The following is a 20854-nucleotide window of genomic DNA, read 5'->3' as shown; positions in this document are numbered from 1 at the left end:
TTATTTCGGGGGTCCCAGGATCATTTCCGGGTCCAGGACCCCCCCCCACGGAGCTGAGGTTGGGGAGGAGGCACAAGAAGGGCCACATCCGTGCGGGGGGGAGGGAAGGGGGAAGCCTGCAGCCCCCCCAGGTTTATTCGCCCCCAAAAAGGGCCTGCGGGGAGGAGCCGCCCCCCTCCCCACCCACCCCCACCTCGGCGGGGGCCCAGGCGTCCGGGCGGGGGCAGGGGGCGGCTCAGTCGGCGGTGAAGACGCGGCTGGAGATGTCGTCGAGCAGCCAGTCGATGCCGGCCAGCAGTTCTGGCCCGTGAAGGCGCTGCAGGCCTGGATGCACCAGTGGTGGCTCTGGATGCCGTCGAGGTCCAGGGCCTGCGGGCGACAGGGGCCCAGGCGTCCGGGCTGCCCCACAGCCCCCCCCCCCCAAGGGACCCAGGTGTCCGGGGGGGGTTGGCGCTGTTCTCTCACCTCCCCCCCCGCCAGGGACCCAGGCGTCCGGGTTGCTCCTGTGAAGCTTTTCCAGCAGGGACCCAGGCGTCCGGGCTGGTCCCAGGTCCCCCCATGACCCCCCCACCCCCCCAAGGGGCCCAGCGTCCGGGAAGGACCCAGGTGTCTGGGAAGGACCCAGGTGTCCGGGGGGGACCCAGGCAGGTCCAGTAGGGACCCAGGTGTCTGGGGAAGGGACCCAGGTGTCTGGGAGGGACCAGGTATCCGGAAGGACCCAGGTATCCGGGAAGGACCCAGGGTGTCGGGGGGGACTGAGGTGTCTGGGAGAGACCCAGGCGTCAGGAAGGACCCAGGCATCCGAGTGGGGCCCAGGTGTCCGGGAGGGGCCCAGGTATCCGGGAAGGACCCAGGTGTCCGGGAAGGACCCAGGTGGCCGGGAGGGACCCAGGTGGCCGGGGGGACCCAGGTGGCCGGGGAAGGGGCCCCGGCGTCTCGAGCGCACCTCGCGGATGGCGGTGGCCGACAGGGCCCCCGGCAGGTCCTGCTTGTTGGCGAAGATGAGGAGGGTGGCGCCGGCCAGGCGCTGCGGGAGGAAGCTGGGCTGAGCCCCACGGGGGGGGGGGGGGGAGGACGGCTGCCACCCCCGTGTCCCCCCTGCGTCCCCTGGGTCCCCCCATGTGCCCCGTCCACACTGTCCCCCTCTACAGTCCCCCATGTCCCCCCGTGTCCCGTGTCCCCCCATGTCCCCTGGGTCCCCCCTGTCCCCTCCATGGTCCCCCATGTCCCCCCGTGTCCCCCCTGCATCCCCCCTGTCCCCACTGTCCCCTCCTTGGTCCCCCATTTCCCCCCGTGTCCTGTGTCCCCCCATGTCCCCCCATGTCCCCTGTGTCCCCCCATGTCCCCTGTCCCGACTGTCCCTTCCCTGGTCCCCCATGTCCCCCTGGGTCCCCTGGGTCCCCCTTGTCCCCTCCATGGTCCTCCATGTCCCCCCATGTCCCCCCATGTCCCCCCTGTCCCCTCCACGGTCCCCCATGTCCCCCTGTGTCCCCTGGATCCCCCCATGTCCCGTGTCCCCCCATGTCCCTGGACCCCCCCGCGTGCCCCCGTCCCCGCCCCGCGCCCCGCGCCCGTCGTGCCCCCGGCGCCGGCGGCGTCACCTCCTCGCGCAGGAGCCCCCGCAGCTCGCGGGCGCAGAGCCGCAGCCGCTGCCGGTCGCCGCTGTCGACCACCCAGACCAGCCCGTCGGTGCTCTCGAAGTAGTTGCGCCAGTAGGAGCGCAGCGAGCTCTGGCCGCCCACGTCCCACACGTTCAGCTTGAACCTGCCGCAGCGCCAGGGTGGGTCCCCACGCGTCTGTCCGTCCGTCCGTCCGTCCCCCGCCCGCCCCCGCGTCCGCCCCTCCGGCCGGCCGGGCGGCCCCGGCTCACCCGCGGTGCTCCAGCGTCTTGATGTTGAAGCCCAGCGTGGGCGAGATGGTGGCCACGTCCTCCCCGTTGAACTTCTTCAGGATCGTCGTCTTGCCCGCGTTGTCCAGGCCGCTGCCGCCGGGGGGGGGGGGGGGGAGGGATTGGGGGGGTGAATCTCCCCTCCCCCCCACTGCGCACATGCGCTTGGTACGACCCACCTCCCCCCCTCAGACACTTGGTCTGACCCATCTCCCCCCTCCAGACACTTGGTCTGACCCATCTCCCCCCCCAACACTTGGTATGACCCATCTCCCCCTCTCCAGACACTTGGTATGACCCATCTCCCCCCCCAGACACTTTAATTTGGTACCAACCCATTTCCCCCCTCCAGACACTTGGTTTGACCCATCTCCCCCCCCCCAGACACTTGCATCACCCATCTCCCCGCCCCCCCAGACACTTGGTCTGACCCATCTCCCCCCCCCCAACACACTCGGCATCGCCCATGTCCCCCCCGCCGACCCTTGGTACAACCCGCCCTCCCCGGACTCTTAGTATGACCCACCCAGTGCACACACCCCCCCCACACACTTGGTACGACCCACCCTGGTCTGATCCCCCCCCCAGACACTTGGTATGACCCATGTCCCCCCCCCCCAACACTCGGTACCATCCATCTCCCCCGCAGATACTTGCTACGACCCACCTTCCCCCCCCCCCGGCACGTGGTACAACCCCCCCCCCAGTAGCTATAGCCCCCCCCCCGCGGACACTTGGTAGGACCCATCCCCTGTCACAACCCACCTCCCCCCACCACAGACGTGGTACGACGCGCCCCGCCTAGGCCACGCCCCTTCGCTAGACCACGCCCCGGATAGCTCACGCCTCGGGTAGGCCCCGCCCCCCCACACTTGGTACCTCCCACCCCCCCCCGCCCCGCGCCGCTTGGTCCGTCCCAACGGTCGCCGCCGCCGCCAAGCCCCGCCCCCGCGCGCCTGGCCCCGCCTCCCCCCGCGCGGGCCGTTACAGCATGAGCAGCCGCAGCTCGCGCTCCTTCCGCCGCATCTTCTTGAGGATGGTGAGGAGCCCCATGGCCGCCGCCGCGCGCCCGCCGCGCCGCCGCCGCCCCCGCCCATTGGCCGCGCCGCCGCCCCGCCCGCCTCCCATTGGCCGCGCCGCCGGCGGGACCCGCCTCCCCGCACCATCGAGCGGGAGCGGCTAGACGGGCCCTTCGCTTCGCTTCCGCCCGCGCCCTCTGGCGGCGGAGGGCGGCGCCGCGGTGCGCCGGTGGGATTTAAAGGGCCAGGCGGGTTTTTTTGTGGTGGGGTCGGACGCCTGGGTCCCTCCTCCCCCCCTCTGCGGGGGACCCAGGCGTCCGGCTCCGCCCCCCCCCCCCCCCCGTCATGGCCGCCTCGGGCTCCTCCTGGCGCTGCTGCTGCCCCCGGCCCTGCCCGCAGCCTCCGCGCCCGGCTGCCGCCTGCGCTGTAAGGAGCCGGGGCCCAGGCGTCCGGAGCCCCTCCCCCCCCAAGGGACCCAGGCGGCCGGGAGCCCCCCCCCCCTTGCCCCCCCCCCCCGGTCACGGTCCCAGGAGTCCGGGCCCCCCCTCCCCCTCACAGGGTCCTCGTGCCCCCTTCGCCCCCCCCCAGGGGACCCAGGTGTCCTGCCCCTCCCCCTCCCAAGGGCCCAGGCGTCCGGGTATCCCCTCCCCCCCCCAATCCCCCCCCATCCCAAGGGGCCCCAGCGTCCGGGTGTCCCCATCTCCCCCCCCACTCCCAAGGGGCCCCGGCGTCCGGGCATACCCATCCCCCCCCCCCCCCATCCCCAAGGGGCCCAGGCGTCCGGGCGCCCCCCATCCCCCCCCCCAAGGGGCCCAGGTGTCCGGGTATCCCCTCTCCTCTCCCCTCCCATCCCCCCCCCCCCCACTCCAAGGGGCCCAGGCGTCTGGGTGTCCCTTCGCCCCCCCCATCCCCCCCCAAAGGGGCCCCGGCGTCCCGGGCACCCCCTTCCCCCCCCCCCAAGTGTCCCAGGTGTCGGGGTATCCCCTCTCCCCCCCATCCCCAAAGGGCCCAGGCGTCCGGGTATCCCATCCCCCCCCCCCATCCCAACCCCCCCCAAAGGGTCCCCGGCGTTCGGGCACCCCATTCCCCCCCCCCAAGGGGCCCAGGTGTCCGGATATCCCCTCCCCCCCCCCATTCCCCCCCCTCACTCCAAGGGGCCCAGGCGTCCGGGTGTCCCCACCCCCCACCCCCATCCCCCCCCAAAAGGGGCCCCGGCGTCCGGGTGCCCCCACCCCCATCCCCAAAGGGCCCCGGTGTCCGGGTGCCCCCTCACCCCCCCCAATCCCGCAAGAGGCCCCGCCCCCCCTTGGCCCCGCCCCCCCCGGAGCCGCGCGGTGACGCTGGCGGCAGGGGCGGGGCTGGGCGGGGCCGGCGGTGCCGGGCGGCGGCGCGGGGCTGCGCCGGGCGCTGCGAGTCGGGCGCCTTCCCGGCGCGGGCGGCGGTGCGGGCGGCCAGCGCTCCGCCACAACCTCACCTCCGTCGCCCGCTGCTGCACCGTCGCCCGCGCCGCCAAGGTGCCGCCCGCCGCCGCCGAGCACCGAGCCGCGACGGGGGTTCGGGGGGGGGCTGCGGGGGCCGGGGGCGACGGGGGCCTCGTGCAACGGGGTCCTCGTGCAATGGGGGCTTCGTGCAATGAGGCCTCGTGCGAGGGGGCTTCGTGCAACGGGGGCCTCGTGCAACGGGGGCTTCGTGCAATGAGGCCTCGTGCGAGGGGGCTTCGTGCAACGGGGGCCTCGTGCAATGGGGGCTTCGTGCAATGAGGCCTCGTGCGAGGGGTTCTCGTGCAACGGGGGCCTCTTGCGACGCGGGCTTCATGTGACGGGGCTTCGTGCAACAGGGTCCTCGTGCAACGGGGTTCTCGTGCAATGGGGGCCTCGTGCGACAGGGGCTTCGTGTGAGGGGGCTTTGTGCAATGGGGTCCTCGTGCGAGGGATCCTCGTGCAACGGGGTCCTCGTGCAAAGGGGCTTCGTGCAATGGGGGCCTCGTGCAAGGGATCCTTGTTGTGGGGGGGGGCTTCGTGCAATGAGGCCTCGTGCAACAGGGTCCTTGTGCAATGAGGCCTCATGCGAGGGATCCTTGTGCAACGGGGTTCTCATGTGATGGGGTTCTTGTGCAAAGGGGCCTCGTGCAACGGGGGCCTCGTGCAAGGGATCCTCGTGCAAAGGGCTGGGGAGCGAGGGGGCCTCGTGCAAAGGGTTCTCACGCGATCAGGTGCTCGTGCGAAGGGCTGGGGAGCGAGGACCCGGGCGTGCGAGGAGCCCTCGTGCAAGGGATCCTCGTGCAACAGGGGCCTTGTGCAAAGGGTTAGGGAGGGAGGGGTCCTTGTGCAAAGGGCTGGGGGGGGGCTCAGGGCCGTCGTGTGAGGGAGGGGGGCCGTCGTGCGTGGAGCCGGGGCGGCCCCCGTGCGTCGCACACGCGTGTGCAAGCCCCTCATGCCCTCCCTCCCTCCCTCCCCCCCCCCCCAGGTGCGCGTGCGGCTCGAGTGCCCGGGCGGCCGCCACGAGGACGTCGCCGTCTTCGCCGCCGCCCGCCTGCCGCTGCGACATGTGTCGCCTCGGCCGCTACTGACCGGACGCCTGGGCCCCACCCGGATGCCTGGATCCCCCTGGACACCTGGGCCCCTCCCGGACGCCTGGGCCCTTCCAGGACGCCTGGGCCCCTCCTGGATGTCTTGGTCCTCCTGGATGCCCGGGTCCCTCCCCGGACGCCTGGGCCCTTCCCAGGCTGCTCTCAACTGCCATTAAACGACGCTGCACCAAGTCGCTCGCAGAGGCTTTGTTGGGGGGGGCCCAGGCGTCCGGGCGCCCCCCTCCCCCCCCCACCGGGGCCCAGGCGTCCGGGCACAAAGCGGTGACGCTGGCAGCAGCTCACGTGTGTTTATTGTTTCCATCCGTGACGCGGGTGACGCAGTGACACAGGACACCCCCTCCCCCCCCCGTTGCGGGACACGTGTGTGCAGCCCTCCCCGGGGACACGGGACACGCGTGTGCTGGGACACGGGACCCGGCTCGGGACACGCAGGGTGGGGGCTGACACACGTGTGCCGGGACACGGCCCCGAACGTGGGAGAGGTGGGGCAGAGGTTGACACGCGTGTGCCAGGACATGGGACACAGGCTGACACGTGTGCCAGGACATGGGACGTGGCCTGACACGTGTGCTGGGACACGGGACCAGGTGCTGAGCACGGGGCGATACGGGCACGGCCAGGCTGACATGCGTGTGCCGGGACATGGGATGAAGCACCAAACACGGGGGGGACACGCATGTGCCGGGACACGGGAACAGGTGCTGAACACGGGGGACACACGAAGCACAGTCTAACACAACGTGTGCAGGGAGCTGGGTCCCACGTCCGCCTCCCACACGCGATCCCACCACGGGGCACACGTGTGTCAACACATGTCGCTGCAAGTGCCGTATCCCTGCTGCCCATAGCGTCATCCATGCATGGCATGTGTGTAGCGTGTCCTTGGCGTGTCCTTGGCGTGTCCTAGCCCCGCTCGCAGAGCAGCTCCACGACGCTGCGCTCCATGGGCGCCGGGTCGAGGCAGCGGTGCCCGGCCCCCATCCCGCGTGCGTCCCGTGTCCTTGCGTGTGCGTGGCGTGTCCTAGCCCCTCTCGCAGAGCAGCTCCACCACGCTGCGCTCCATGGGCGCCGGGTCGAGGCAGCGGTGCCCGGCCCCGATCCCGCGTGCGCGTCCCGCGTCCTTGGCGTGTCCTTGGCGTGTCCTAGCCTCTCTCGCAGAGCAGCTCCACCACGCTGCGCTCCATGGGCGCCGGGTCGAGGCAGCGGTGCCGGCCCCGATCCCGCGTGCGCGTCCCGTGTCCTTGGCGTGTCCTTGGCGTGTCCTACCCCCTCTCGCAGAGCAGCTCACCACGCTGCGCTCCATGGGCGCCGGGTCGAGGCAGCGGTGCCCGGCCCCCATCCCGTGTCCTTGGCGTGTGCGTGGCGTGTCCTAGCCCCGCTCGCAGAGCAGCTCCACCACGCTGCGCTCCATGGGCGCCGGGTCGAGGCAGCGGTGCCCGGCCCCGATCCCGTGTGCGCGTCCCGCGTCCTTAGCGTGTGCGTGGCTGTGTCCTACCCTCTCTCGCAGAGCAGCTCCACCACGCTGCGCTCCATGGGCGCCGGGTCGAGGCAGCGGTGCCCGGCGCTCGCCACGATCTCGTCGAGCAGCCCCTGCACGAGCGCCTCGTCGGCGGCGAAGCGCCACAGGTAGAGCTGCAGGTAGTGGGCGTCCACCTGCACCTGCTGCAGGCCGAAGCGGACCCAGCGTCCGCAGCCGCACGCACTCCAGCAGCGTCTTCAGGCTGATCTTGATGATGCCCGTCAGCACCGACACCTGCGGTGCGCGCGGCGTCAGGGGCGCGGGGCGCGAGGGGACATTGGGGACGCCCCGGGCCCGGCTATCGGCCCCTGGGGACATTGGGGACACGGGGACGCCCTGGTCCTGGCTATTGGCCGCAGGAGACATCAGGGACACAAGGCACAAGGGGGACGAGGACGCCCTGGTCCCGGCTATTGACCCCAGGGGATGTTGGGGACATTGGGGACATGGGGACGCCCCGGTCCCGGCTATCGGGCCCCAGGGGACGTCAGGGACACGAGGGGACAGGGACACTCCGGTCCTGGCTATCAGTTCCAGGGGATGTCAGGGACACGGGGACACCCCGGTCCCAGCTATTGGACCCAGGGGATGTTGGGGACACTGGGGACATGGGGACACCCCGGTCCCAGCTATCGGCCCAGGGGACGTCAGGGACACAAGGCACGAGGGGACAGGGACGCTCCAGTCCTGGCTATCGGCCCCAGGGGATGTTGGGGACACTGGGGACATGGGGACACCCCGGTCCTGGCTGTTGGCCCCAGGGGATGTTGGGGATATTGGGGACACCCTGGTCCCGGCTATCAGCCCCAGGGGATGTTGGGGACACTGGGGACATGGGGACACCCTGGTCCTGGCTATCGGTCCCTGGGGACGTCGGGGACACGGGGACACTCTGGTCCTGGCTATTGGCCCCAGGGGACGTCAGGGACACAAGGCACAAGGGGACGAGGACACCCTGGTCCTGGCTATCAGTCCCTGGGGACATCAGGGACACGAGGGGACAGGGATGCTCCCGTCCTGGCTATCAGTCCCTGGGGATGTTGAGGACATTGGGGACATGGGACGCCCCAGTCCCAGCTATTGGCCCCGAGGGATGTTGGGGACAGGGGGGACACGGGGACGCCCTGGTCCTGGCTCAGTCCCTGGGGACATCGGGGACACGGGGCACAAGGGGACGGGGACACCCTGGTCCCGGCTATCGGCCCCAGGGGACATCGGGGACACAGGGACACTCTGGTCCCAGCTATCGGCCCCAAGGGATGTTGGGGACACTGAGGACATGGGGACGCCCCAGTCCTGGTTATTGGTCCCTGGGACGTCGGGGACACGGGGACACTCTGGTCCCAACTATCAGCCCCAGAGGATGTTGGGGATATTGGGGACACCCCGGTCCCAGCTATCGGCCCCGGGGGACATTGGGGACACGGGGTGCGAGGGGATGGGGATGCCCCGGTCCCGGCTATCAGCCCCAGGGGACGTTGGGGACCTTAGGGACACTTGGCACGAGGGAACAGGGACACCCCAGTCCTGGCTATCAGCCCCTGGGGACATTGGGGACATGGGGCGCAAGGGGATGGGGACATCCCGGTCCTGGCCCCCAGCCCCCAGGACCCCCGTCCCCGCAGAGACCTGGGGACATCGGGGACGCCCTGGTCCCAGCCGTCACCCTTCCGTCCCCCTGGTGGCAGCAGGGCCCGGGGACGCGCAGGGACGGTTGGGGACCCTCAAGGACGGTTGGGGATGCACGGGAACGGTTGGGGACGCTCAGGGACCCTTGGGGACGGCTGGGGACGGCTGGGGACGCGCGGGGACGCCTCACCTTGTTGAACTCGACGGGGCTGAAGATGTCGACGCGCTCCGAGAAGAGCTTCTGGATGTTGCTGAGCAGGTGGGTGTCCATGGGGGCGCTGGGGACGGTTGGGGACGTCAGGGGACGCGGGGACCCCTGCGCGGGGGACGCGGGACACGCAGGGGACGGGCGGGGGGGGGGGGGCGCGCAAGGGGACACGGGCACCGGCGCGGGGACACGGGGATGGTCAGAAGGACGCAGAGACGGTTGGGAGGACGCAAGGGACACGGGACGGTTGCGGGGACACGGGGACGGGCAGGGGGACACAGGGATGGGTGGGGATGCAGGACAGGACACAGGGACGTGGGGACACGAGGATGGTCAGAAGCAGTTAAGGGGACACAGGGGACATGGGAATGGTCAGGGGACACAGGGATGGTGGTGGGGACACAGAGGGGACGGTTGGGGGGACACGGGCACAGTCAGGGACACAGAGGGGACACGGGGACAGTCAGGAGGGATACAGGGACATGGGGACATTCAGGGACATGGGGACGATCGGGGGACATGGGGACTGGTGGGATGGTTGGGGACATGGGGACAGATGGGTACAGTTGGGGACACAGGGACGATCAGGGGGACAGTTGGGGACATGGGGACGATCACGGGACGGGGGGACGGTTGGGGGGGCACAGGCACAGTCAGGGACACAGAGGGGACATAGGGACAGACAAGAGGGATACAGGGACATGGGGACATTCAGGGGACATGGGGACGATCGGGGGACATGGGGACTGGTGGATGGTTGGGAACATGGGGACAGATGGGGACAGAGGGAGGATCGGGGAGACAGTGGGGACACAGGGATGATCACGGGATGGGGGGACGGTTGGGGACATGGGGACAGAAGGTAGGGACAGTTGAGGGACACAGGGACGGTCATGGGGACAGGGGGACAGTTGGGGACACGGGACAAGCAAGAGGGACGCCCCAGCACCGCCTGCCTGAGATAGGGACAGAGCCGGGGGATGGCGAGGGGGGACACGGAACCGACACGGAACCGACACGGGCCAACACGGAACCAACACGGAACCGACACGGAACCGGCCTGGGCACGGTGGGGGGACAGACGCTAACGGGGGGTGACGGGGGGCGACGCGGGGCGCGACGCGTGCCGATGACACGCGTGTGCCGACGACACGCCTGACCTTGGCGTGTAGCTGGGCGCGTAGCGGCCCGGCGCCCGCGAGCTGCTGTACACGGAGAAGGCGCGCCGGCTGGAGTCGCTGCTCTGCGCCCGCCGCACCCCCTCCTCGAAGAGCTGCCCCACCTGCGGGGGCCCCCCCCCCCCGGCCGTCAGCGCCCCGAAAGCGCCCCGCGCCCCCCCAGAACCCCCCGGCGCCCCACAAACAACCGGGAGCCCCAAACCCCCCAGAACCCCCCCAAACCCCCCCGGCGCCCCCAGAAACAACCAGGACCCCCAAATCCCCCAGAACCCCCCAAAACCCCCCGGCGCCCCACAAACAACCGGGACCCCCCCAAAACCCCCAGAACCCCCCCAAAACCCTCCTGGCACCCCCAGAAAAAAACGGGACACCCCCAAATCCCCCAGAACCCCCCAAAACCCCCTCGGCGCCCCCAGAAACAACCGGGACCTCCCCAACCCCCCCGGGCACCCAAAACCCCTTGGCACCCCCAGAAACAACCGGGACCCCCCCAAAACCCCCAAAACCCCCAGAACTGCCCCAACCCCCCCCAGAAACAATCGGACCCCCCAAACCCCCCAGCGGCCCAGAAACGATTGGGACCCCCCCAAACCCCCAGGCACCCCCAAAACCCCCTTGGCACCCCCAGAAACAACCGGGACCCCCCCCCAAGCCCCCCCAAACCCCAGGGGCTCCCCCCAGGGACATCTAGGCTCCCCAGGACCCCTCAGGGACCCCCAGGAACCCCTAAACGCTCCAGGGACCCTCTAGGGACCCCCAAAGTCCCCCAGGGACCCCTTGGAGACCCCCAAGACTCCCATGGGGACGTCTGGGCTCCCCAGGACCCCTCAGGGACCCCCAAGAACCCCCCAAATGCCCAAGAACCCTTTGAAGACCCCCAAGACTCCCATGGGGACGTCTGGGCTCCCCAGGACCCCTCAGGGACCCCCAAGAACCCCCTTAAATGCCCCAGGAACCCTTTGGAGACCCCCAAGACTCCCATGGGGACGTCTGGGCTCCCCCAGGACCCCTCAGGGACCCCAAGAACCCCCTAAATGCCCAAGAACCTTTTGAAGACCCCCAAGACTCCCATGGGGACGTCTGGGCTCCCCCAGGACCCCCTAAACACCCCAGGGAGCCCCCCTAGACCCCGCAGACCCCCCCGGACCTGGAGGTCGATGGCGGTGGTGTCCTCGACCACCCGCTTCATGACGGCGCGGACGTTGCGGGGCTCCACGGTGCCGAGCCAGTCGCGCGTCTCCACGCTCTTGCGCAGCATCTGGGCCACGGCGGCGCCCTGCACCTTCACGTAGTGGTCGAGGAGGCGCTGGGCCGCCTCGCGGGCCTCGGCGCACAGCGCCGTCCCCGGCGTCCCCCGGCGTCCCCCCGTCCTGCGGGCGGGAGGTGGCCCTCAGGGACGTCTCGACCGCCTCGGGGACGTTTCGGGGACATACGGGGCTCTCCTGGGCCTTGGCGCCCACAAGAACCACGAGCAGCACATGGGACGACATGGGGACACCGAAGACCCCTTGGGGACAATTCAGGCTCTTATGGGACACTGGGGAGTCTGGGGACATCTTGGGGGGTCCCGGGGGAACATTCTGGGTCCCCTTGGGGACATTTCAGGGACATACGGGGCTCTCCTGGTCTTGGCGCCACAACAACCAGGAGCAGCACATGGGACAACTTGGGGACACTGAAGACCCCTTGGGACAATTCAGGCTCTTATGGGACACTAGAAGAGTCTGAGGACATCTTGGGGGGTCCCTGGGGACGTTCTGGGTCCCCTTGGGGATATTTCGGGGGCCCCTTGGGGACGCTTCGGGGACGTACGGGGCTCTCCTGGGCCATGGCAACCACAACAACCAGGAGCAGCACATGGGACAACTTGGGGACATCGAAGACCCTTTGGGGACAATTCAGGTTCTTATGGAACACCGGAGGAGTCTAAAGACATCTCAGGGGGTTCCTGGGGACATTCTGGCTTCCCTTGGGAACATTTTGGGGTCACAGGGAGGCTCCTCACGCCTCTGCACCCACCCTTGTCCCCAGCACCATGTCCTGGGGGCACCCAAGGCCACAGAGCTATGTGTGAGAACCGGGGGACATTTGGGGTATCTTGGGGATCCCAGGGACATCTCAGGGTCCTGGGGGACATCTTGGGTCCTCATAGGGACATTTTGGGGCCTCACGGGGACATTTTGGGGACGCAAGAGAAGATCCCCGCGCCCCTGCACCCACCACCACGTCCCGAGTGCACCCGGAGCCGCAGAGGAGCACGGGGGGGATTTGGGGATGTTTGGGGGTACCTTGGGGACACTTGGGACCCCAGGGACATCTTAGGGTCCTGGGGGACATCTTGGGCCCTCATGGGGACATTTTGGGCCCTCACGGGGACATTTTGGGCCGCAAGAGAAGATCCTCGCGTCCCTGCACCCACGACCGCATCTGGAGCAGACCCAGAGCCGCGGAGAAGCACGGGGGGGGGATTTGGGGACACTCGGGGACATTTTTGGGGGGACGGGACGGGGAGAGGCGGCGAAGGGGCTCACCTGGGGGGGGAACTGCTCGTCGGTGAGGGTGAGGATGTAGCTGATGGTGGCGGCCTCGTAGTCGAGGCAGAGGCGGGCGAGGAGCAGCAGCAGGGCGGGCGGCGCCGCCGGGGCCCCCGCTCGGCCGGGCCCTCGCAGAAGCCGCGCGCCGTGCGGCACAGCCAGCGCACGAAGGCCACCACCAGCCCCTCGCGCACCGCCGCCACGCAGAACTCCCCCTGCGCCAAAAAACGGCACGTTTGGCCCCGAAAAACGGGCCGGGGACGCCCGAAACGCGGCCTCGGGAGCCCCGGGAACGGCTCCTGCGCCCAAAAACCACCCACGGGCATCAACATCCCCCTTATAGACACTGATGTCCCCCTCGCAGCACCGCCACCACGCAGAACTCCCCCTGCGCCAAAAACGGAGGTTTGGCCCCGAAAAACGGCCGGGGACGCCCGAAACGCGGCCTCGGGAGCCCCGGGAACGGCTCCTGCGCCCCAAAAAATGGTTATGGCATCAACGTGCCCCTATAGACACCGATGTCCCTCCTTGTGCACTGCTGCCACGCAGAACTCCTCTTGCGCCAAAAACGGCACGTTTGGCCCTGAAAACGGTCGGGAATGGCCAAAATGCGGCATCAAGAACGCCAAAAACGTCTTCTGTGCCCCCAAAAACGCCTACGGGCATCAAGACCCCAAACTGCCCCCGGGGACCCCAAAGTACCCCAGGGACCCTCCAAACAAACCTGAGGACCCCCAAAACTGCCCCAGAAACACCCCAAACCACCCTGGAGATCCCCCAAACTGCCCCCAGAGACCCCTCAAGCTGCCCTGGGGACCCCAAACTGCCCCATGCTACCCCCAAACTGCCCCAGGGACCCCCAAACTGCCCCAGAAAACCTGAACTACCCCAGGGACCCCAAACCACCCCAGGGCCCCCCCCAAACCACCCCCTGCCACCCACAAACTGCCCCAGGGACCCTTAAGCACCCCGGAGACCCATCAAACTGCCCTGGGACCCCAAAACCACTCTGGGGACCCCCAAACCATCCCTGCCCCCCACAAACTGCCCCAGGGACCCCCCAAACCGCCCCCTGCCACTCCCAAACTGCCCCCTGCCACCCCAAACCGCCCCAGGGACCCCCCAAACCTCCCAGAGATCCCCCAAACCACCCCAGGGACCCCCAAAACCACCCCGGGAACCCCAAACCCACCCCAAAGATCCCCAAAACCACCCCTGCCACCCCCAAACTGCCCCAGAGACCCTCCAAATCCACCCTGGAACCCCAAACCCACCCCAGGGACCCCCAAAACCACCCCTGCCACCCCCAAACTGCCCAGGGACCCCCAAAACCACCCCTGCCACCCCAAACTGCCCAGAGACCCCCCAAACCCACCCCAGGAACCCCAAACCCACCCGAGAGACCCCCAAAACACCCCAGAAATCCCCCAAACCCACCCTGAGAACCCCCCCAAACCACCCCAAGGATTCCCAAAACCACCCCTGCCACCCCCAAACCCACCCCAGGGATCCCCAAACCACCCCAGGGACCCCCAAAACCACCCTGAGAACCCCCCAAACCACCCCAGGGACCCCCAAAACCACCCTGAGAACCCCCCAAACCACCCCAGGGACCCCCAAACCACCCCTGCCACCCCCAAACTGCCCCAGAGACCCCCCAAACCCACCCCAGGAACCCCAAACCCACCCGAGGGACCCCCAAAACCACCCCAGAAATCCCCCCAAACCCACCCTGAGAACCCCCCAAACCACCCCAGGGATTCCCAAAACCACCTGTGCCACCCCCAAACTACCCCAGAGACCCCAAACCCACCCCAGGGACCCCCCAAACCACCGCTGCCACCCCCAAACCACCACAGGGACCTCCAAACCCACCTAGAGACCCCAAACCGCCCCAGGACCCCCAAACCAACCCACCCCAGCAAACCCCAAATCCACCCCGGGATCCCCAAATCCACCCTGGGATCCCAAATCCGCTCCAAGGACTCCCAAAACCACCCTGGGAACCCCCAAACCCACCCCAGGGACCCCCAAAACCACCCCAGGGACCCCAAAACCCATCCCGGGCCCCCGAACCCACCCCAGGCCCCCCCCCCCCGCCCCCCGCCGGCGCACCCTTGAAGTAGGGCAGGCTGGCGAAGGCGACGTCCTTGGCGGTGAAGAGCTGCACGTAGGCGAGCACGGCCTTGAGCTGCGCCAGGGCGGAGGCGGCCAGCGCGGCCAGGAGGTCGGGCAGCGGCGGCGCCTCCTTGCCGGGGCCGCGGGGGGCGGCCAGCGCCTGCCGCACGTCGCCCAGGCAGCCCAGGAAGAAGCTCTGCAGGCGCCCAGGTAGCGGCCGACGCGCTGCCGCGCCGCCCGCGCCACCAAGGCGTCGCCCGGCGTTGCCGCCGCCGCCGCCGTCGCCCGCGTCGCCTCGCGGCAGCAGTCGAGCAGCGGGCGGAGGCGGCGGTGGAAGCGGTCGAGCGCCCGCACCAGCAGCGAGTTGTCGCCCAGGCCGCGCTCCAGCGCCAGGCGCCGCTCCACCAGGGCGAAGTAGCGGGCGGCCAGGGCGGCGGCGAAGGCTTCCAGGCGGCCGCGGGCGCCCGCCGCCCCCGCGCGCCCCTCGAACAGCGCCCGGTACGAGGTCACCAGCAGGCACAGTTGCCCACGAAGGCGGAGCAGCCGCGGTCGACGAAGTCGAGGATGTCGGAGGCGGGCGGCGGCGCGGCGGCGGCGTCATCGGCATCGTCCGGCGGCAGCTCGGCGGCCAGCGCGGCCAGCTCGGCCTCGAGGCGGGCGCCGGCGTGCGCCAGGAACTCCTCGCACAGCTCCTCGGGCGGCTCCTCCAGCTGCAGCAGCAGCTCCACGCACTCGGCCAGCTCCTTGGGGTCGGAGGCGCCGTCCCTGGGGGAGAAGCGAGATGAACCATAAAACGGACACCACTAGGTTTCAGATTAACAAAGATAACACGCAAAAAACCTGGAATTAGTAAAGTCGGCTATCAGGTTTCAGTGCCAACAATCATTATAAAAAATAAAAAGCAGTAGATTTCAGAGTTAACAATGCTACTAAGGTACTGCAAAAACCATAATATTGCAAAACTTATCAGTAAACTCGTTAATTAATAATGCTCTACTAAATAATATTTTAATAAATAGTAACATAATACTATAAATGCTATTAGTAGGTTCCAGAACGAACATCTTCAGGAAACAAAGTTTTTGGGATGGTCGTTAGTAAGCCCTAGGGTAAACATCCCCAAAAAAAGGGTTTTAAGGGGTTATCAGTAGTCCCCAGAGCGAATGCCTCTCAGCGAGCAAGCTTCCCGGGCAGTCGTCAGTAGGCCCTGGAGTGAACGCCCCCCCCAGTGAACAAGCTTCCGGGGTGGTTGTCAGTAGTCCCCAGAGTGAACACCCCCCAGTGAGCAAGCTTCTCAGGGCGGTGGTCAGTAGCCCCCAAAGTGAACACCACCCCAGCGAGCAAGGTTCCTGGGGCAGTTGTCAGTAGTCCCCAGAGTGAACACCCCCCAAGCGAGCAAGCTGACCCGGGGCGGTTGTCAGTAGTCCCCAGAGTGAACACCCCCCAGCGAGCAAGCTTCCCGGGGCGGCGGTCAGTAGCCCCCAGGGTGAACGCCCCCGGGGTGGGACGGGCGCGGGCAGGGGCAGGACGCACCGGAGGCGGGCGCGCAGGCGCTGGGCCAGGGCGGCCATGATGGCGCGGCTCTCGTCCTCGATGGCGCGGAAGGAGGGCAGGTGGCGGTACTGGCGCAGCACGGCCCGGGCGCGGGCGTGGCAGCGCACCGCCCGCCCCGCGTCCCCCCCCGGCTCCGCCCAGCGCCGCAGCCGCCCCGGCACCTCGAACAGGAACTGCAGCTTCCGCAGCAGCGTGTGCACCCCTGCGGGGGGAAGGGGCGGGGCCAGGCCCGGGGGGCGGGGCCAGGCCGGGGGGCGGGGTCAGAGATGGGGCAGGGCTAAGGCACCACTGGGGTCACAGCAAGAGTGTGGCTGGGAGAGGAGCAGAGCCAGAATGTGGGTGGAGCCACGGCAGGGGTGGAGTCAGAGTGGGGGCAGGCTCAGGGGTGGGTGGAGTCAGAATGTGGGTGATGTGGGTGGGGCCAAGGCAGAAGCATGCTTGGGGGCGGGATCACAGAGCAGGGTAAAACAGAGGGGCGGGGCCACCGCTGATGGGGCGGGGTCAGGAGTGGGGTGGGGTCAGAGCAGGGGGGTGGGGCAGGGCCAGGGCAAAAGGGGGAGCCCAGGCAAGGGAGTGGGCGGGGCTAGTGATGGGGGCGTGGCCAGGGCAAAGGAGGCGGGGTTGGGGGCAGGGGTGGGGCCAGAGCAAAGGGGCGTGGCCAGAGCACAGGGGCAGGGCTAGGGACTGGAACCTCCCCCCCCAGATCTGCCTCCCCCAGGGCCCCTCCAACCCCCAAAATCTGCCCCCAACCCCCCAGATCTGCCCCCCAGGGTCCCCCCATCCCCCCAGATTTGCCCCAACCCCCCAAATCTGCCCCCCAGGGTCCCCCCAACCCCCCAGATCTACCCCAACCCCCCAAATCTGCCCCCCCAGGGTCCCCCCAACCCCCAGATCTACCCCAACCCCCCAAATCTGCCCCCCAGGGTCCCCCTCAGCCCCCCCAAATCTACCCCAACTCCCCAAATCTGCCCCCCAGGGTCCCCCTCAGCCCCCCAGATCTGCCCCAACACCCCAGATCTGCCCCCCCAGGACCCCCCAACTCCCTAGATCTACCCCCAACCCCCCAAATCTGCCCCCCAGGGTCCCCCTCAGCCCCCCAGATCTGCCCCAACACCCCCAGATCTGCCCCCCCAGGACCCCCCAACTCCCTAGATCTACCCCAAACCCCCCAGATCTGCCCCCCAGGTATCCCCAATGCCCCCAACCCCCCAAATCTGCCCCCCCAGGATCCCTCCAAACCCCTCAGATCTGTCCCAACCCCCCATATCTGCCCCCTAGGACCCCCCACCCCCTCAGATCTGCCCCCCCCGGCCCCCCCCAGCGCACGGCGAGCTGGGCGCCGCGGTGGTGCCGGTCCTGGAGCGCGGCGCTGACGCGGGCGCTGGAGGCGGTGATGGCGGCCATGTTGGCGGCCAGGCCGTCCATCTCGGCCTCCATGCGCCGGAAGTCGGCCTTCATCTTCCGGATGGGTGTCTGGGGGGGGGGGGAGAAAGGGCGCGGCCCGGACGCCTGGGTCCCCCGGATGCCTGGGCCCCCACCCCGACACCTACCTGCGTGTCCCGGTCCTCCCCGGACGCCTGGGTCCCTCCCTGGGGTCCCCCCCGGATGCCTGGGTCCTCTCCGGACACCTGGGCCCCCTCCCCAGACACCTGGGTCCCTCTCCCGGATGCCTGGGCCCCTGAGCCGGACGCCTGGGGTCCCCTCCTGGGTTCTCTGGACGCTTCGGACCCCCTAGACACCTGGGCCCACCTTCCCCCCCATGCCTGGGCTCCCTCCCCGGACGCCTGGGCCCCTCCCAGAGCCCCCCCAGCATCACTGTACTGCAACCAGCACCCAGACACCTGGGCCCCTCCCCGGACACCTGGGTCCCCCCCTGGACACCTGGGCCCCCCTCCCCGGACGCCTGGGCCCCCCCCCCGCGGACGCCTGGGCCCCCTCCCCGGACACCTGGACCCGCACCAGTGGCGGAGATGAACTTGTTGTAGTTCTCGTAGACGAGCGTCTGCATGTCGCTGTCGAGGGCCCGGATCTGCCGCACCAGCTCGGCCTCGCGGGCCAGCAGCTGCCCCAGGGGGCACTCGCTGCGCAGCTGGGGGGCAGAACGGGTCACAACTGCCCCCCCCCGAAGCCCCAACTGCCCCCCCTGGGCCCCCCAACTGCCCCAGGGGGCACTCGCTGCGCAGCTGGGGGGGCAAGAGGGGTCACAACTGCCCCCCCGGGACCCCCAACTGCCCCAGGGGGGACTCACTGTGCAGATGGGGAGGAAAAAGGGGGTCACAACTGCCCCTGAAAGGGCCTAACTGCCCCCCAGCACCCCTAACACCTCCTCCAGGACCTCCAACTGCCCCAGGGGGCACCTGCTGCACAGCTAGGGGGACAAAACAGGGCCAAAACTGCCCCCCGGGACCCCTATTTGCCCCCCCTCGGGCCTCCAACCGCCCCCCTGAGCCCCTAAATATGCCCCAGCGACCATCCCAGGGGCCCTAGTTGCCCCCCCGGGGCCCCCAACTGCCCCCCGGGCCCCCCCCAACGCTGCCCCTATGGAGGTCCATAGGGGCCCATAGGGATCGGGGGGGGGAGTGGGGCGGGGGTCGCCTTAGGGGCGCCGGGGGTCAAAGGTCACCTTGGTGAGGAACACTTCCGGGTCGAAGTGAGGCCCCGTTAATGTCGGCGGGGTCCGGGGCCTCCCCCGCCGCCTCGGGCAGCCCGTAGTAGCGCTGGAGCAGCCCGTGGGCCGTCGCCGGCCCGGCTCGGCCCCGGATCGGCCTCGGCCCCGGCTTCGGGGCTGCCCCCGGCCGCCGCCGCCGCCTCCGCCATGGCCGCCCCCGCCGCCGCTGCTGCTGCTGCAACAGCTGCTTCCGGCCCCGCCCCGCCGCTTCCGGCCCCACCGCCTCCCCGCGCGTCACTTCCGCCCGCCGCCTCGGGCGGGAAGCGGCGCGCGTCGCCATGGCAACGGGCGGCGCGAAAATGGCGCCCGCCGAGCGCCGCGGCGGCGGCGGCGACGGAACGGCCGCGACGTCACAACGGCCGCGGGCGCTCGGACGCCTGGGCCCCTCTTCCCACAAGCCCCTGGGGCTCGGGGACTTGCTGCTGGGTCCCGCCCGGACGCCTGGGCCCTCGCCGTGAGCCTTTCCCGGACGCCTGGGCCCTCGCCGTGAGCCCTTCTCGGCCACCCGGATCCCCCGTCCCTCGCAGCCCTGGCGTCCCTCCAGGCTCGGGGACACCCCAGGGTGTCACCCAAACGCCACCCCCCAGGCACAGTGACACCCCGGCGCCCATCAACAGCCTCGGGGCCACCCTGGAGCGTCACCCAGACGTCACTGCCACCCTTGGGGACACCCCGGCGCCCATCAACAGCCTCGGGGACACCCTGGAGCGTCACCCAGACGACGACGCCACCCTCGGGGCCACCCTGGAGCGTCACCCAGACGTCACTGCCACCCTCGGGGACACCCTGGCGCCCATCAACAGCCTTGGGGACACCCCAAAGTGTCACCCAGACACCACCCCCCCAGGCTTGGTGACACCCTGGTGCCCATCAACAGCCTCGGGGCCACCCCGGAACGTCACCCAGACGTCACCCGCCACCCCTCGGGACACCCTGGCGCCCATCAACAGCCTCGGGGCCACCCCGGAGCGTCACCCAGCCGCCGCCCCCCCGGGCCCGTCGCCGAGCTCGGTGGCCGCCCCGCAGCCGCCCCCCCGTCGCCGTCGTCGCCCCCCCCTGTCACCGCCCCCGTCGCCGGTGCTGCCGCCGGTGGCGGGGGGGGTGGCGGAGGGCGCTGGGGGCCGGGCGGCGCCCGGGGGGGGCGGCGCTGGCGGCCGCCTCGCTGCTCTGCTGCTGGCGGCTCACGGCGGCCTCCTGGGCGTCGACGTGCGGCGCCTCGGCCAGCGCCGGCGGCCCGGGCTGCCCCGGCTGCGCCTCGTCCGCGGCCTCCTGGTGCGGCCCGGGCGCCTGGGCCCCCCCCCTTTCATTCCCCCCCCCCCCCCCGGACGCCTGGGCCCCCCCTCCGTACCCCCCCCGGGACGCTTGGGCCCCCCCTCCGTACCCCCCCCAGATGCCTGGGTCCCTCTTCACCCCCCCCCGGACACCTGGGGCCCTTCCTTCACCCCCCCCGGATGCCTGGGCCCCTCCTTCACCCCCCCCGGACAGCTGGGCCCCTCCTCAATACCCCCCCCCGGATGCCTGGGGCCCCTCCTCAATACCCCCCGATGCCTGGGCCCCTCCTTCCCCCCCCCCCCCAGACACCTGGGCCCCCCCCCATCCCCCCCCTGGACACCTGGGCCCTTCCTTCACCCCCCCCCCCCAGACACCTAGGCCCTTCCTTCATCCCCCTGGACACCTGGGCCCCCCCCATCCCCCCCCCAGATGCCTGGACCCCCTCCTCAATCCTCTCCCCCCGGACGCCTGGGTCCCTCCTCAGTCCTGTTTCCCACCCCCCGACACCTGGGCCCCCCCCAATCCCCCCCGGAAGCCTGGGTTCCCTCCTGGATGCCTGGGCCCCTCCCCAATCCCCCCCCCCCGGACACCTGGGTCCCTCCCTGCCTCTCCCCTCCCCCACACACCCTGGGCCCCCTCCCCGGACGCCTGGGCCCCCTAACCACCCCCCCTGCCCC

At 70.0% G+C, this 20854-nt stretch overlaps 2 protein-coding genes and 1 long non-coding RNA gene across 3 annotated transcripts; 1 reads left to right on the top strand and 2 right to left on the bottom strand.

Annotated features, from left to right (window-relative positions):
• Positions 1 to 177: 177 nt before the first annotated feature.
• On the bottom strand, positions 178 to 2983 carry ARL2 (ADP ribosylation factor like GTPase 2). The gene is given in 6 exon segments (XM_067314786.1): positions 178 to 297; positions 300 to 369; positions 947 to 1027; positions 1602 to 1764; positions 1871 to 1981; positions 2877 to 2983. Coding segments are annotated over 6 exon segments (552 nt in total). The 5' UTR covers positions 2942 to 2983; the 3' UTR covers positions 178 to 235.
• Positions 2984 to 3250: 267 nt separating this feature from the next.
• Positions 3251 to 5667, top strand: LOC136995080 (uncharacterized). The gene is made up of 2 exons (XR_010886741.1): positions 3251 to 3333; positions 5374 to 5667. It is a non-coding gene; the product is annotated as an uncharacterized lncRNA (long non-coding RNA).
• A 1319-nt stretch (positions 5668 to 6986) lies between these two features.
• Positions 6987 to 19807, bottom strand: VPS51 (VPS51 subunit of GARP complex). The gene is given in 15 exon segments (XM_067314787.1): positions 6987 to 7174; positions 7176 to 7250; positions 8836 to 8923; positions 10014 to 10135; positions 11179 to 11394; positions 12557 to 12675; positions 12678 to 12782; positions 14684 to 14890; positions 14893 to 15204; positions 15207 to 15448; positions 16217 to 16440; positions 17564 to 17710; positions 18195 to 18326; positions 18861 to 18896; positions 18898 to 19807. Coding segments are annotated over 15 exon segments (2499 nt in total). The 5' UTR covers positions 19186 to 19807; the 3' UTR covers positions 6987 to 6988.
• Between the last annotated feature and the right edge of the window lie 1047 nt (positions 19808 to 20854).

This window comes from Apteryx mantelli, chromosome 37 (genome assembly GCF_036417845.1).
Source record: "Apteryx mantelli isolate bAptMan1 chromosome 37, bAptMan1.hap1, whole genome shotgun sequence".
Classification (NCBI taxonomy): Eukaryota; Metazoa; Chordata; class Aves; order Apterygiformes; family Apterygidae; genus Apteryx; species Apteryx mantelli.
This window is presented reverse-complemented; position numbering and strand designations above follow the sequence as displayed.